At 45.6% G+C, this 15,432-nt stretch overlaps 1 protein-coding gene and 1 pseudogene across 1 annotated transcript; both read right to left on the minus strand.

The window, feature by feature from the left end:
- Window positions 1-5,683: 5,683 nt before the first annotated feature.
- Window positions 5,684-7,058, minus strand: LOC123116953 (BTB/POZ and MATH domain-containing protein 1-like; annotated as a pseudogene).
- Window positions 7,059-12,267: 5,209 nt separating this feature from the next.
- On the minus strand, window positions 12,268-13,407 carry LOC123115041 (BTB/POZ and MATH domain-containing protein 1-like). The gene has a single exon (XM_044536333.1). It carries the CDS (start codon window positions 13,372-13,374, stop codon window positions 12,268-12,270), a length of 1,107 nt encoding a protein of 368 aa, XP_044392268.1. The 5' UTR covers window positions 13,375-13,407.
- Between the last annotated feature and the right edge of the window lie 2,025 nt (window positions 13,408-15,432).

The following is a 15,432-nucleotide window of genomic DNA, read 5'->3' on the forward strand; positions in this document are numbered from 1 at the left end:
TTAGCGCTGGCGCTATACACTATGTGCTCTGCCTCTAAGCTAAAATTCACTGGCGCCGTCGCTATGCTTGGAGGCAACCTCCAGCGATCAAAAAAATACAAACGGACCTACTCCCTCCGCTTCCAAATATTTATCTTTCTAGGCATTTTAAATGGACACAACACACGGATGTATGTAAACATATTATAGAGTGTAGATTCTTTCATTTTGCTCCGTACGTAATCACTTGTTGAAATCTCTAGAAAGACAAATATTTAAGAACGGAGGGAGAACATGCCAGTGTACAGATGTAAAAGATGCTCTCGGACAAGTGCATGGAAAGATTGAAATCAGCTGAGATATCTGGAATTGTTTATTTCATATGGGACCCATCTTTAGAAGCAAGGGCGGATGCTACACACTGTGAGGTCTTTGTGCATGCTTGGTGGTTGGGGTGTAGGGCCCACCTTAGTTGCAAGTCTGCCTCTACACATTGGTGATGCGCTTACACTGCAAAGAACTTTGTTTTCTGTGTTTTCCAAAAAAATATAAAATGGTTCATGCTGGCTTTTGTGCGCCGTAGTTCTCTCAACATTAAAAAAGCATACTATTGAATTTGGGCCAGAGGAGATCAATCATCCACAAAGCTGTTGCTCTACTCAAACTTTACAGTTGAGGGAAGTGAGTAATGCGGTTGTTCCAACTATTCAGAACCTAGTGAGACCCTTGTGCCGAGCATAAGCAATATTAGAAACGAACATGAAGACACAGAATAGCCCATTAGCCCACCGATTACTATCCAAAGTGTGTTATTGCTAAATGTTATCATTCACCCATTTGAAGACATATCCACGGTCGTCCTTGTCTAAGGTATGTTCATACCAAAGATTCCAGTAAAGTGACAGAGAGTCGGAACTAAGAAATATCTAGTTGCAGGAAGCAAAGGGAAATTATGTTCTACTCCCTCGTTTTCATATCAGTTGATGTTCAAATGGATGTATCTAGTTGGATTTCAATGCATATTAGTTGACAACTTTTTGTTAGAGCAAAGGGGCACAAGGACCCGGTTCCATTGAAACAACGAAACCAGAGAACACATCATTCCGATACAAGCACGCGGAGCTTAGCAAAACACACGCTGCCTCAGCCACCATTCAGGCTAGAGCTCAACATAAAAGTTAGAGCTCAATACACAGAGAAACCAAATCTACATGAAAAAAGATATTATCGGGGCCCTTCCCATCCATTGTTGGATTAGTGATGCTGGGCATGTATCAAATCCCCATAACCCCACATAGACTGGTTTTGTCTTCTCAATTAAAGGTACAACTTTCTCTTGGAAGTCAAGAAGACAGTCTTTAGTGGCTGCATCCACTAATCATTCTGAAATCATTGATTTTTACGAAGCATCACGTTGATGTGTGTAACTTCACAGAATGATGAACTTTGATAAAAGTTCAAGTGGGGTTGATTGATAGGAATCACCCACTATTATTTAAGAAGATAATGTTGTTTGTATTACACAGATGCAGACATGTTATAAAGAGCAACATTAGAATGTGTGTTGTTCTGAAAGTATTTTCTTCCCTATGAGTTGAAAAAATTGGGACGATAAATATTTTGCAAAGCAAAGTCATATATGATCTCGCTGAAATATGTTGATGCACATGTGGGTTTCGGATCTCCTGACGCATATTGAGGTAGGCAGTCCAGATTGCCGGTAGCTGGTGCTCAACTTGGGCAAGAGGACCCTACATGTAGTATGGTTCAGTGTCAAACACTGGCTCTTCCCGCTCGCTCTCAATGATCATGTTGTGCAAGATGACACAGCAAGTCATGATCTCCCACATTTGATCTTTCGACCAGGTCTGAGCAGGGTATCGGACAACAGCAAATCGAGATTGGATCATACCAAATGCCCGCTCGACATCCTTCCTGCAAGCCTCCTGAACCTTGGCAAAGTAGGACTTCTTGCGTCCTGGCACAGCGTTTGAGATAGTCTTCACAAATGTAGACCATCTCGGATAGATGCCATCAGCTATGTAGTACCCCTTGTATTAGTGCCTACCATTGACCTCGAAATTCACCGGAGAAAGCTTGACAAAGACAGGGGAGCACTGCAGCACGTTGATGTCATTGTGAGTTCCTGGCATACCAAAGAAGGAGTGCCAAATCCAGAGGTCATGTGTGGCCACTGTTGGGAACGTAGCATGCAATTTCAAAAATTATCCTACGCTCACGCAAGATCTATCTAGGAGATGCATAGCAACGAGAGAGGAGAGTGTGTCCACATACCCTCGTAGACCGAAAGCAGAAGTGTTAACTTAACGCGGTTGATGTAGTCAAACGTCTTCTCGAATCAACCGATCAAGTACCGAACGTACGACACCTCCGAGTTCTGCACACGTTCAGCTCGTTACGTCCCTCGAACTCTTGATCCAGTAGAGGCACGAAGGAGTCGATGAGTTCCGTCAGCATGACGGCGTGATGACGGTGTTGATGAAGTGATCCGCGCAGGGCTTCGCCTAAGCACTACGACAATATGATCAGAGGAGGAAACGGTGGAGGGGGGCACCGCACACGGTTAAGACAATTGATGTACCTAGAGGTGCCCCCCCCCCCCCCGCCCCCGTATATAAAAGAAGGAGAGGGGAGAGGCCGGCCAAGGTGCGCCCACAAGTGGGGAAGAGTCCTTCTAGGACTCCAAGTCCAATTCGGACCCCCACTTCCTTTTACCGGAGAGGGAAAAGGAGGAAGGAGAGGGAGAAGGAGAAGGAAAGGGGGGCACCGCCCCCTTCCCCACTCCAATTCGGCCTCCTCCCTTGTGGCAGGAGCACCAGCCCCTTGTGGGCTGGTTAGCCTCCCTCCTACGGCCCATATGGCCCATATCTTTCACCGAGGGGTTCCGATAACCCCTCCGGTACTCCGGTATGTACCCGATACACTCCGGAACCCTTCCGGTCTCCGAATACTACCTTCCAATATATTAATCTTTACCTCTCAACCATTTCGAGACTCCTCGTCATGTTTGTGATCTCATCCGGGACTTTGAACAACCTTCGGTCACCAAAACACATAACTCATATAATACATATCGTCATCGAACGTTAAGCGTGCGGACCCTATGGGTCCGAGAACTATGTAGACATGACCGAGACACCTCTCCGGTCAATAACCAATAGCGGAACCTGGATGCTCATATTGGTTCCCACATATTCTATGAAGATCTTTATTGGTCGAACCGCAATGTCAACATACGTTATTCCCTTTATCATCGGTATGTTACTTGTCCGAGATTTGATCGTCGGTATCTTCATACCTAGTTCAATCTCGTTATCGGCAAGTCTCTTTACTCGTTCCTTAATGTATCATCCCGCAACTAACTCATTAGTCACATTGCTTGCAAAGCTTCATATGATATGCATTACCGAGAGGCCCAGAGATACCTCTCTGATACTCGGAGTGACAAATCATAATCTTGATCTATGCCAACCCAACAAACATCTTCGGAGATACTTGTAGAGCATCTTTATAATCACCCAGTTACGTTGTGACGTTTGATAGCACACAAGGCATTCCTCCGGTGTCTGGGAGTTGCATAATCTCATAGTCGGAGGAATATATATTTGACATGAAGAAAGGAGTAGCAATAAAACTGAACAATCATTATGCTAAGCTAAAGGATGGGTCTTGTCCATCACATCATTCTCCTAATGATATGATCCCATTCATCAAATGACAACACATGTCCATAGCTAGGAAACTTAACCATCTTTGATCAACGAGCTAGTCAAGTAGAGGCATACTAGGGACATGGTGTTTTGTCTATGTATTCAAACATGTATCAAGTTTCCGGTTAATACAATTCTAACATGAATAATAAACATTTATCATGATATACGGAAATATAAAATAACAACTTTTATTATTGCCTCTAGGGCATATTTCCTTCAGCCACCGCCTCAAGTACCACACTGCAACCGCCTTTGACGCCTTTGTACATCCCCTGCCAAGCAAATGGGCAGTTCTTCCATTTCCAATGCATGCAGTCAATGCTTCCAAGCATCCCAGGAAATCCTCTTGCTGCATTCTGTGCTAGGATCCGAGCAGTGTCTTTCGCATTGGGTGTTCGCAAGTATTGTGGTCCAAACACTGCCACCATTGCCCTGCAGAATTTGTAGAAACACTCAATGGTCGTGGACGCGGCCATGCGCCCATAATCATCGAGTGAATCACCGGGAGCTCTGTATGCAAGCATCCTCATAGCTGTCGTGCACTTCTGGATTGAGGTGAATCCAAGTTTGCCAGTGCAATCCTTCTTGCACTTGAAGTAGTTGTCGAACTCCCAGGTAGAATTCACAATCCTGAGAAAAAGCTTTCGGCTCATCTGATAACGGCGCCGAAATACTTTGTCGTCGTGCAGTGGAGCGTCGGCGAAGTAGTCGAAGTAGAGCATGCAACAACCTTACAGACGATGCCAGTTCTTTGCTTTCAGCCGCCCCGGCACCGAGCCACCTCGCCGCGGCTTTTCATTGCTCGCGAACAGGCCGACGGGGGCGGCGAGGACCATGAGATGTTCCTCTTCCTGGATGTCGGCATCGGCTTCCTCCTCCAGCAGCGCGGCGAGCGCCTCCTCATCGTCTGAGTCCACTGCCGAGCAGACAAATCGCCGAACACCTGGCGGGCGTGGTGGGCGCACACCTGCCGGTATACCGACCTGTGTGGCCGGAAAGCCGAAAAAAACGCCCGGACGGTGGTGGAGAGGCTGCCGCGGCGAAACCTTCTCTCTTTTCCGGCGGGGAATGGTCTATCTAGCGGTGGTGGGCGGTGGGCGGCGTCGGGATCGGCAGGATGGCGTCCGAGCAGGCGGGGGTGGGAGGCGAATCTGGACGATTGGCTTGACTTTTCGCCTGAAAGTGTGGCCCAGGCATGCTTTCCCTTGTGCCGGAGCCCCCGAGCGCCCCCAGTGCGATGGGTTCAGCCTGCGATCGCCGGGCCCAAAAACGGGCCGAGCCAACGGATTTCGGCGTCTTGGGGGTGCGAGTGGGGGGGGGGGGTTCGGCGCCGGCGCGTAAAATGGCGCCTGGGGGGGGGGGAGGGGCCTGTTGGGGGCGCGGCTGGAGATGCTCTTATATATATGTAACATCATCAGTAATAAAGCGAACACTGTTCCGGTCATTTACTTTGTCTTCTAACAATATTATCAATTATGTAATTGGCGACCATATGATCCTTAATTCTAAAACAAAGAACTTCAGACAAAAGACAGAACAAAACAGCTTCTGGTTACAAATCTGCAACAACAAAATAATAATATCATAACCTTGTATAAAAATACTTGAGACCAAACTTCAAAACATTCATAAGATCACTAGCTTAGCCGCCAGCCGCTACCATGTCCAAAATCATCACTACAAAGTACAAACTTCAGCCATAAACAAGTTTGAAAACCTGACAAGACTTTATTCCAACCCAGCATTTCAACAAGTCATGGTCTATCTGACCTGCTAAATAAACAGAGCCATGTACTGAAAACATGGGATGCATGAACTCACGAAGCAGCGCAATGCTGGCAGCAATTGTGGCACAATGTAAAGGGCAACTAGTCTGAAGTTCTGAAATAACTGTTCACTAATTACCACATACTCCCTCTGTAAATTAATATAAGAGCGTTTAGATCACTACTTTAGTATTCTAAACGCTCTTATATTAGTTTACGGAGGGAGTACAGTTCTTGCTTCGCACATAGCTTGTCGAACCACTACTAATTCTCCACGAAGGATGCGATGATCAAACAAAAAATGAACCACCGTACATCACATCCTTGTGAGATAAGACTACACAAAAGAAGTACTAATGCTAGTATTAGATAGCATGCTGGGTCTTTAGTAAGTTTCTTGACACATGATTGCAAATGACATTCAGGAATGAAACCTCATGCTCATGCCTTTGATTTTCTTTTCCCAAGTAAACTAGGAGCAACGTGGGACATGAGGAGATCCTTAATAACACCAGGGCAGCTCTTGGTCAAAAACTGGAAACCTTCAGACTCCATGGCCCCATACAGATTCACTGGCGAGCTGAGGAACACCAAGCATGCCGCCTTAAGCTCGTGGCAGTGGTGCTGCTCCGCCAAGGCCAAGATAGTCGCCACGGAGCTCGTATCGATATGATTGCACAGCTTATCTTCACAAATCAGCTTCAGCCTCTCCATATCATACCTGTCTGCTGCAACAAGCAAGTGCTGAGCCACGGCAGATTCCTCCTGATGATCCATATCAGGCAATGCATCCGTGTACATGAAATCAAGCAGAGCCTTGAACACCTCCGCCTCAATGTCATCTATACATATCGCCTCAGTGGTGGTGCCTTCCTTCATGTTCCCAAAGAACTCTGCTCTGAAGACCGGAGACCGTGCCGCGAGCACCAATCGGTGCGCCGAGAATGTCTCCCCGCCGACCCCGGAATTCGACATCGACACCCGCCTTGCTCGACAGGAGATCCCCGAGGTGCCGGTGTATGTCGGACGGTGGCACCACGACGGATGGTGTCTTCCGTGCGTGGAACTCGTTCGTCACAGTGACATCGATCTTGACAGCCAAGGAATCGTCCTTGAGAAGTTGTGATTTCTCCAACTCCTCCCTTTTGATGTACTGTTTGAATCCCCAACTTTTTTCCACTGAGAAGTTTCTGGTGCCGGTTCCCCAGCTATAGGTCGGCGCCGGATTCCCATCTTGGTCGAGCAAGCTGAACTTGGCTTGTGCCTTGACTGCCTTCACGGCGTCGGCCTCCGCGACGGTGCCATCGAATTCGAGAAAGACGGATATGTAATCGATATCTTCGGTCCTGTTCCCGTTGGGATAGTAGCGAACGTGCCACGTGCGGCCTCCCACCTGGAACGGGCAAGAGTCGATCCACTCGCCATTGGGGACCTCCTTGGTGCGAGAGTAGCCGACGATCTTCAGCACGTGGTAGCCGCTCACGGCGCCGGCGACGATGGAGGAAGCGGAGCCGGAAACGGGGGGGAGACCATTGCCGCCGGCATGCGTGGAGGTCGACATGGTGTATGGCTTGCTCAGTTTGGCTGGTCGCGGTGAGACGCTGTCACGGCGAGGGTTTGTCTTGTTTTATAACGGGACGGCGAGGGTTGTGGGTGCTGTCTCGAGGGCTACACGGAAAAGGCAACTGCAGTCCGCTCCGGACACAGGCCGCGTACGTACCTACGATGCAGATCCGACGGTGCCATCTTCTTTTTTTAGATGAGATAGCTAACGTGCCATCTTGAACAAGTAAACACGTGCTATACTGCACAGTTTATATTTTGTAGAGTAGACAGAGGCCCTCTTTTTTATTGGCAATTTAGAGTAGCCACAGGGCAAGGTATTTCCCTACTGCAAGAGCATATGATCGTGGGAAATTTCTTCCCCTTGTATTTACAGTTCTTGTTTATATCCCCTGTTACAGAGTACTAATTGGCGCAGTTTCATTCATGAAAAAAAATAGTGTGCTATACAAAATAGCGCTGCCCTTTGAAATACGCTATTAGCATGCTATCAACGAGACATTATGCACTGATCTATATAGCGAGGCAATTCTCTACACGCTATAGCGTGTTATTAACAGCACTATTCTCTATACGCTACGCGCTATTCTTTACAGTGGTTTCACTAGAGGACTGCCTCCATGGACGTATATCCGTTCTGCACCCCACCCTTTCTAAAACTTCTGAGCATCTTCTTCACCATCCGTCAATTCTTTAGTTTTGGCTGCATGTCCGACATGCTCTTCGTTCAAATGTGACCACTTGAAGCACGGTTTAAGATCTTTGGGGTGGCCTCCCTTTTTGTATAGTTGGCTCTACAGTTCTTATCTCTTCACTATGAAATCTGTCGAACCGTTCTGTTTCAAAAAAAGAAATATATCTGTCAAAGACATGCGCAATTCAAAGATTTACCGAAACGATGATTGAGCTTACCTCCGTGGTATTCCATTGTTGCGATGATGACTTTGATGCTTTGGTCCAATTGTTGCTCAAACTATGTTTGCCAATCATGCCGCTCATGTTTAATTTGGCGGCTGCGCAGTGCCGCCTGTAGCTCCTTTCTTCTTGTTCTCTTTCACCTTGTAAAGAACTCTGTTTTATGCTTTTTCCCGGAAGTAGCAACTTGATTGACATTCTTCTTCAAGTTTTCTTTTTTTTCTTGTCATTTTTTTTGAAACTAGTGGTCTTATTAACCATCAACACTTGATGCTCCTTCTAGATTTCTACCTCTGCAGCCTTAAGCATTGCGAAGAGCTCGGAATGTTTATCCCCTGCATATTATAATTCATCATGAAGCCTTTGTATAGTGGTAGTGATTGAAGAACCCTGTCAACGACAGAATCAAGTGGAAGATCAACTCTCAGCTGAGTCAAGTGATTATAGTACCCAGGCATTTTGAGTATGTGTTCACTGACAGAACTGTTCTCCTTCATCTTGCAGCTATAGAACTTGTTGGAGACTTCATATCTCTTAACCCAGACATTTGCTTGAAATATTAACTTCAACTCTTGGAACATCTCATATGCTCCATGACGTTCGAAACATTTTTGAAGTCTCGGTTATAAGCCGTAAAGTATGATACACTGAACTATAGAGTATTCATCAGACCATATTTTTCAGACGTTCACAGAGTCTAGTGTCTCCTAGGGGTGCATAAAAAACATAATTCTTTTGTGCAGCAATGTGGATAATCCTCAAGTTACGGGTTGAGTCCGTGAAGTTGCTACCATCATCTTTCAAGTTAGCTTTCTCTAGGATCACATTAAAATTCAGGGGAACGATAGCTCGGACCATTGATCTACAACGTAGATATGCAAAACTATAAGACTAAGTTTATGATAAATTAAGTTTAGTTAATCAAATTACTAAAGAACTCCCACTTAAATAGAAATTCCTCTAGTCATCTAAATGATACGTGATTCAAATCAACTAACCCATGTCCGATTATCACGTGAGATGGGGTAGTCATCAATGATGAACATCTCTATGTTGATCATATCTACTATATGATTCATGTTCGGCCTTTCGGTCTCCAGTGTTCCAAGGTCATGTTTGTACATGCTAGGCTCGTCAAGTTTAACCCAAGTATTCTATATGTGTAAAACTGTTTTACATCCGTTGTATGTGAACTTAGAATCTATCACACCCGAGCATCACGTGGTGTCTTGAAACAACAAACTGTAGCAATGGTGCATACTCAGGAAGAACACTTTTACCTTCAAATTTACTGAAGGGGTCGTCTTATAGTGCTACCGTCGTTCTAAACAAAATAAGATGTACTCCCTCTGTCCGGAAATACTTGTCGTTGAAATGAATAAAAATAGATGTATCTAAAACTAAAATACGTCTAGATACATTCATTTCTTCGACTAGTATTTCTGGACAGAGAGAATATAAAAGACAAATATCACATGCAATCAAAATAGGTGACATGACATCACATATGTCACCCTCTTCCCGTGAGGCATTGACGGGCGGCGAGAACCTCTTCTTCGCCGGTGCCGATTCTTATCGACGGTTGGCGGTAGGTTGTAGAGGCGTGTGGGTTCTTCGGCGGGCTGGAATGGCGCATCGACGCCTCTCTTCTACAAACTGGAGAAGAAATGAAGGTGCCTATGCGCACATCCGCACCATCTACGAGATTTCCTTCCAGCTAAATCAGTACTGGAGACCTCTGTACACCAATTCACCCCCATGGTATGAGGAATATTCTCGCCAAAATCACCTGTTTGTACAATTTATTTTTCCCAATTTTATTGGACAATTTCTGGGAGCAGGATTGCAGCGGCAAGAGCCCTAAAATGGACACGGGAATGTGCTTGACTACTTGTTTGTTATTGTCGCTCCCCATGGCCAAGAAGGAGAGCACCACGCTAGGACCAAGCGCCGCCGGCTGGAGAAGCAGTGACTTCTCATCCCCTCGATCTCCTCTCCACCAGCACACAGTTCCTGTCCACTAGCCGTAGAAATCGACCGCCGCCTCTGTACCTGAGCGCCACTAGTCGCACCAACCTCCAGATCCCGTCCAAGTTCTCCAACCTTCAGATGCCTCCCGAGGTTAGGGATGTTCCTCATCTTCAGAATAGTTATTATGACTATATGAATTGTATATATTTTATTATTTTAGAAAAGGAGGATGACCCTCGGCCTCTACATCTGGGCGATGCATGCGGTCACTTTATGAATTGATATAATTATGGATTGGGAAGAAACCATGTGCTATACTGCATAGCTTATACGTATTTTGTAAAGTAGCCAAGGTCTCTCCCTGCTGCAAAAGCCTGTCATCACGGGCAAATTTGTGTACTATGTCAGTGTCGATGTCTAGACTGAAACACTAAAAAACTGGCAACAACAAATTTAGCAAGTATCACTTTCGACTTGCTACTTATTTTCTTCTATTTATTCTTCCTTTTCATCATCCCCAATTCCATACTAATCGACACGGTTTCACGATACGACTGGCCTCTTCTGACGCATGTCCGTTATGTGCTTTTCTGAAACTACTGAGCGTCGTCTTCATCATTGTCCGTCCATTCTTCAGTTTTGGCTGCAGGTCCGACCTGCTCTTCATTAGATGTGAGTTGTGACCAGCTGCAGCAGGACTAGAGATGTTTGGGACGACCTCCTTTTTGTGAAGTACAACTCTACAGTTCTTATCTCCGCACATAATTTGGATTATCTGGAAGCATCGCAACGCAAAGGTTTTCCTCAATGAAGATGAGCTTATCTCGGTGGTATTCTGTCGCTGCGCAGATGACTTTGATGCTTTGGTCCAGGCGCTGCTCGAATGCCTCCGCATATAGTTTAGGTTTTCCGCGGCGAATTTCTCGTTGTGATGATGACTTTGATGCTTTGGTGCAGTCCAATTGCTGCTCCAACACCACTCAGGGAACTATGTTTGCCAATCTTGCCTCTCCTGTTCAAGTTGGCCTGTGCAGTTAGTATAGCTTTCTCTTTCCTTTTAATTAGGAAACTCTGTATTTGCGTTTTCAAACATATATAAATGGTTCGTCCTGGATTTTCTCCAACATAGTTCCCTCAAGAGGAAAGAAAACATGCTATTGAATTTGGCACAATTTGCTGAAAAACAAAATTGGCACAAGAGATGAATCATCTGCAAAGTTGAGGCTCTAGCTCAAAATTTACAGTTGAGGGAAGCGAGTAATGTGGTTATTCCAGCTAGTCAAAACTCAGGACCCAGTGATGAGATTCTTGTGCAGAGTATAGGCAGCACACTAGAAAAGAGATGAACATGAAGGCACAGATAGCCCTGGTACAAGAACCACATGCTACATGAGCAACACAAATTGCTACAGTACAATAGTACATAATGGGCGATTGCTATATAATGTATGTTCATACCGAAGATTCCAGCAACCAATGAGTAAAGTGACAACAGACAGACAGTCCCAGAACTAAGAAAAGATCCAGCTGCAGGAAGCAAAGGGAAATTAAGTTCTATTCTACCAGAAAGTTGAGCATGTAATGAGCCAGTGAATATGCAAACTACCAAACGATGTGTTTATTACAATCACAAGGTTATCGAAAATGAACTTCTGCACAAGTACTGACATCTTGGCAAGTAAACAGCTGAACCCTTTTTACTTTTGGATGTACACTTAATTATCAATTTAGTGAAATTTGCAACTATTTGATCTTTAATCCGGAAACAGCAACTTCAGATGTATAAGACAGAACAAAACAGCTTCTGGTTACAAATCCGCAACAACAACAAAATGAAATCATAAGCTTGTATAATAATACTCGAGACCAAACTTCAAAACATTCATAGCAGCCACTGCCATGTCCAAAATCATCATTACAAAGTAAAAACTGCAGCCATAAAAACAATTGAAAACCTGACAAGACCATTGCTTTTTCACTGGATCCCAACCCAGCATTTCAACAAGTCATGGTCTATCTGAACCTGCTAAATAAGAAGTGCCCAATACTGAACGAGGGGTGCATGAACTCAGGAAGCAGCGCAATGCTCGCAGAGATTGTGGCACAATGTAAAGAACAACTAGTTGAAAGGCTTACAAGTTCTGAACTAAATGTTCACTAATTAGCACATACAGTTTTGCTTCGCGAATAGCTTGTCGAACCATCATACATCACATCCTTGTGAGATCAAGACTACACATAAAAAGCACTAATGCTAGTATTAGATAGCATGCAGGGTCTGTAGTCAGTTTCTGGACGGATGATTGCAAATGACGATATGCAGGACTGCAACCTCATGTTCATGCCCTAGAATTTCTTTTCCCAAGTATACTAGCAGCAACCTGGGACTTGAGGAGATCCTTAATAACACCAGGGCAGTTCTTGGTTAAAAACTCGAAACCTTCAGACTCCATGGCCGCACCCAGATTCGTCGGCGAGCTGAGGAACACCAAGCATGCTGCCTTAAGCTCGTGGCACTGACGCTGCTCGGCCAATGCCAAGATAGTCGCCACAGAGCTCGTATCGATACGATTGCACAGCTTATCTTCACAAATAAGCTTCAGCCTTTCCAGGTTGTACTTGTCTGCCGCAACAAGCAGATGCTGAGCCATGGCATATTCTTCTTCTTGCTTCATATCCGGCAATGCATCCGTGTACATGAAAGTAAGCAGAGCATTGAACACTGGTGCCTCCATGTCATCTATGCGTATGGCCTCAGTGGTGGTTCCCTCCCTCATCTGGCCAAAGAACTCTGCTCTGAAGACAGGAGACCGTGCTGCAAGTACCAATCGGTGCGCCGAGAATGTCTCCCCGCCGACTTGGAATTTGACATCGACGCCTGCCTTGCTCGACAGAAGAACCCCTAAGTGCCGGTGCAAATCAGATGGTGGCACCAGGATAGATGGTGTCTCCTGCGTATGGAACTCGCTCATGATAGTGACATCGACCTTGACCGTGAAGGAATCGTCCTTGAGATGCTCGGATTCGTCCAATTGAACCCTTCTCATAAATCCGCCAAACCCGTGACCTTTATGCGCAGAAAGTTCCCTCGTGTCGGAAGTACCGGTATACGATGACACCGGCTTCCCATGTTGGTCAAGTAAGCTGAACATGAATTTTGCCTTCACGGTCTTGGCCTCGCCGGCGACTGTATCATTCAAGAAGAGAAAAAGGCCTATGTAACCACTGTACTCAGATCTTAACCCGTTGGGATAGTAACGTACATTCCATGTGCAGCCTCCCACCCGGAACGGGCAAGAGTCGATCCCCTCGCCATTGGGGATCTCCTTGGTGCCCGAGTAGCCGACGATCTTCAGCAAGTGGTAGCCGCTCACGACCCTGGATATGATGGAGGATGCGGATCCGGAGGGGAGGCCGTCGCCGACGACATGCGAGGAGGTCGGCATGGTGTCTAGTGGTCGGTTAGGGTTTTGGGTGGCTCACGGAGGAGAAAGGGGGGGGGGGCTAGGGTTTTGGGTAATGTATTGGTGAAGCCAAGGGAAGGACTAGACCGAGAAAGCAGCTGGGCTCTTCTACTGGTCTGTCCATGGCCCAATCGTGGAATGGAGGTCCAACATTACTTATTGGACGCGTCTAGCGAGCACGCATTGTCCTGCTAGCGTTCCCGAGCGGCCAGCTAAAATAGGAAAGCACCGCCCATCCCACGCCACCCATGGTACAAGTCACGCGCCCTCCACCAACCACGCGGTCCCGAGTCCTTCCTTCCTACAGCTGACCTAGGACTCAAGATGGCAATGGGGCCCGAAACCCGCATCCCCGTGGGTTTTTACCCTATTAGGGGACGGGGATGAGCGACTTTCTATCCCCGCAGGATTGCTCGTGGATACAGTATAAAACCCGGCATGTTTCGCGGGTTTAAACCCGTTTGAGTACTACCCGAACCCGAAACCCGACAATCCCTCCACCCCCAACTGCTCCATGACATCTTCCCCACGAAAGAAACTCCCATCGCTAGGCTTGCCATGGCTGCTGAAACGAGCTGAGATTCATGCCCATTCAAAAGAGAAAAAAAGAGAGAAAAAGAGTAGGAAGACATACCAGGAAACACCAGAAGGAGGGAAAGGTTGGAATTCATTGAATTTCTTCCTCTTTCACTTCCCCTTCACCTCCCCACCAGACGTTGTTTACCCATGGCTTTGCCATCTTCAAGAAACACATGATTTGTGAGAAAAAAATTCCTCCCCTTTCACTTCCCCTTCACCTCCCCTCCTGTGATATAAAGAAATAGACAAGAAACACAGGATTTGTGGGGGGGAGGAAGTTCTAATATCTGTGAATTTTTTGTTGTTTTCGTGCAACTCTTCCAGAAGCATCAACCAACTTTTGCCACACTGTGTGCAACAGGAAAAATCATGCGCATAGAGTAGAAACAACCATCCAACAACCATATATGAGGTCTTTTTGTTCACACACTACAGTGAGATATGACCAAAAATCTTTCCTACTTATAAAGGTTTGAGTTGGTCTCCTTTCCTCTCTTACAAGTAGGACACACTTTTTGCAAAAAAAAAGTAGGACACACTGTAGCCAAAATAAAAATAAATCATACCAGCGACCTCCTTTCCACATGGAGATTTTAAAATAAATTTTTTGCATCTCTTCCACACCATTCCATCTGCCGCTACTCTTACCCAATCCTCGAGTGCATGATGGGCGATAGTATACAAAGCGTGTTGTCATTCACCCATTTAAAAACGTGTCATTACAGTGTAAGGTATGTTCATAGCAAAAATTCCAGCAATCCATGAGTAAAGTGACAGGCAGACAGTCCCAGAACTAAGAATAGCTCTGGCTGCAGCAAGCAAAGGGAAATAAAGTTTTATTCTACCAGAAGTTTAAATGTAATGAGCCAACTAACATGATGCATTCATCTAAATCAGACAAGCCTGTGGAAATTCTTTACTAGACATGGCTACCCATTAAGAATGTATTCATTACAATCACAAGGTTGTCTAAAATGAATTTCTGTGCAAGTGCTGACAACTGGCATCTTATAGCATGTAAACAGCTGAACCTTTTTTACTTTCGGAAGTACTGTTTGATCCCTATTTCGAAAACACAGAACTACAGATATAAGACAGAGCAAGACAGCTGCTGGTTGCAAATCTATAACAAAGGGAAAATGGGATCCTAATCTTGTATGAAAATACTTTAGGCCAAACTCCACAACCTTAGCAGCCACTACTATGTCAGAAATCATCACTACAAATTGTAGCCGTACAAAAAATTGCAAGCCCGACAAGGCCAATGATTTTTCACTGGATCCCAACCCAGCATTTCAACAAGACACATGGTCTATCTGAACCTGGTAAATAAACAGTGCTCTGTACTGAACAAGGGATGCATGAACTCAGGAACCAGCGCAATGCTCACAGCAATTTTTACAGAGCAATCAGACAGAACTGGGCGGAATTTAAAGGGCAACTAGTTGAAAGGCTTACAAG

Source organism: Triticum aestivum, chromosome 5B, assembly GCF_018294505.1.
Source record: "Triticum aestivum cultivar Chinese Spring chromosome 5B, IWGSC CS RefSeq v2.1, whole genome shotgun sequence".
NCBI lineage: Eukaryota > Viridiplantae > Streptophyta > Magnoliopsida > Poales > Poaceae > Triticum > Triticum aestivum.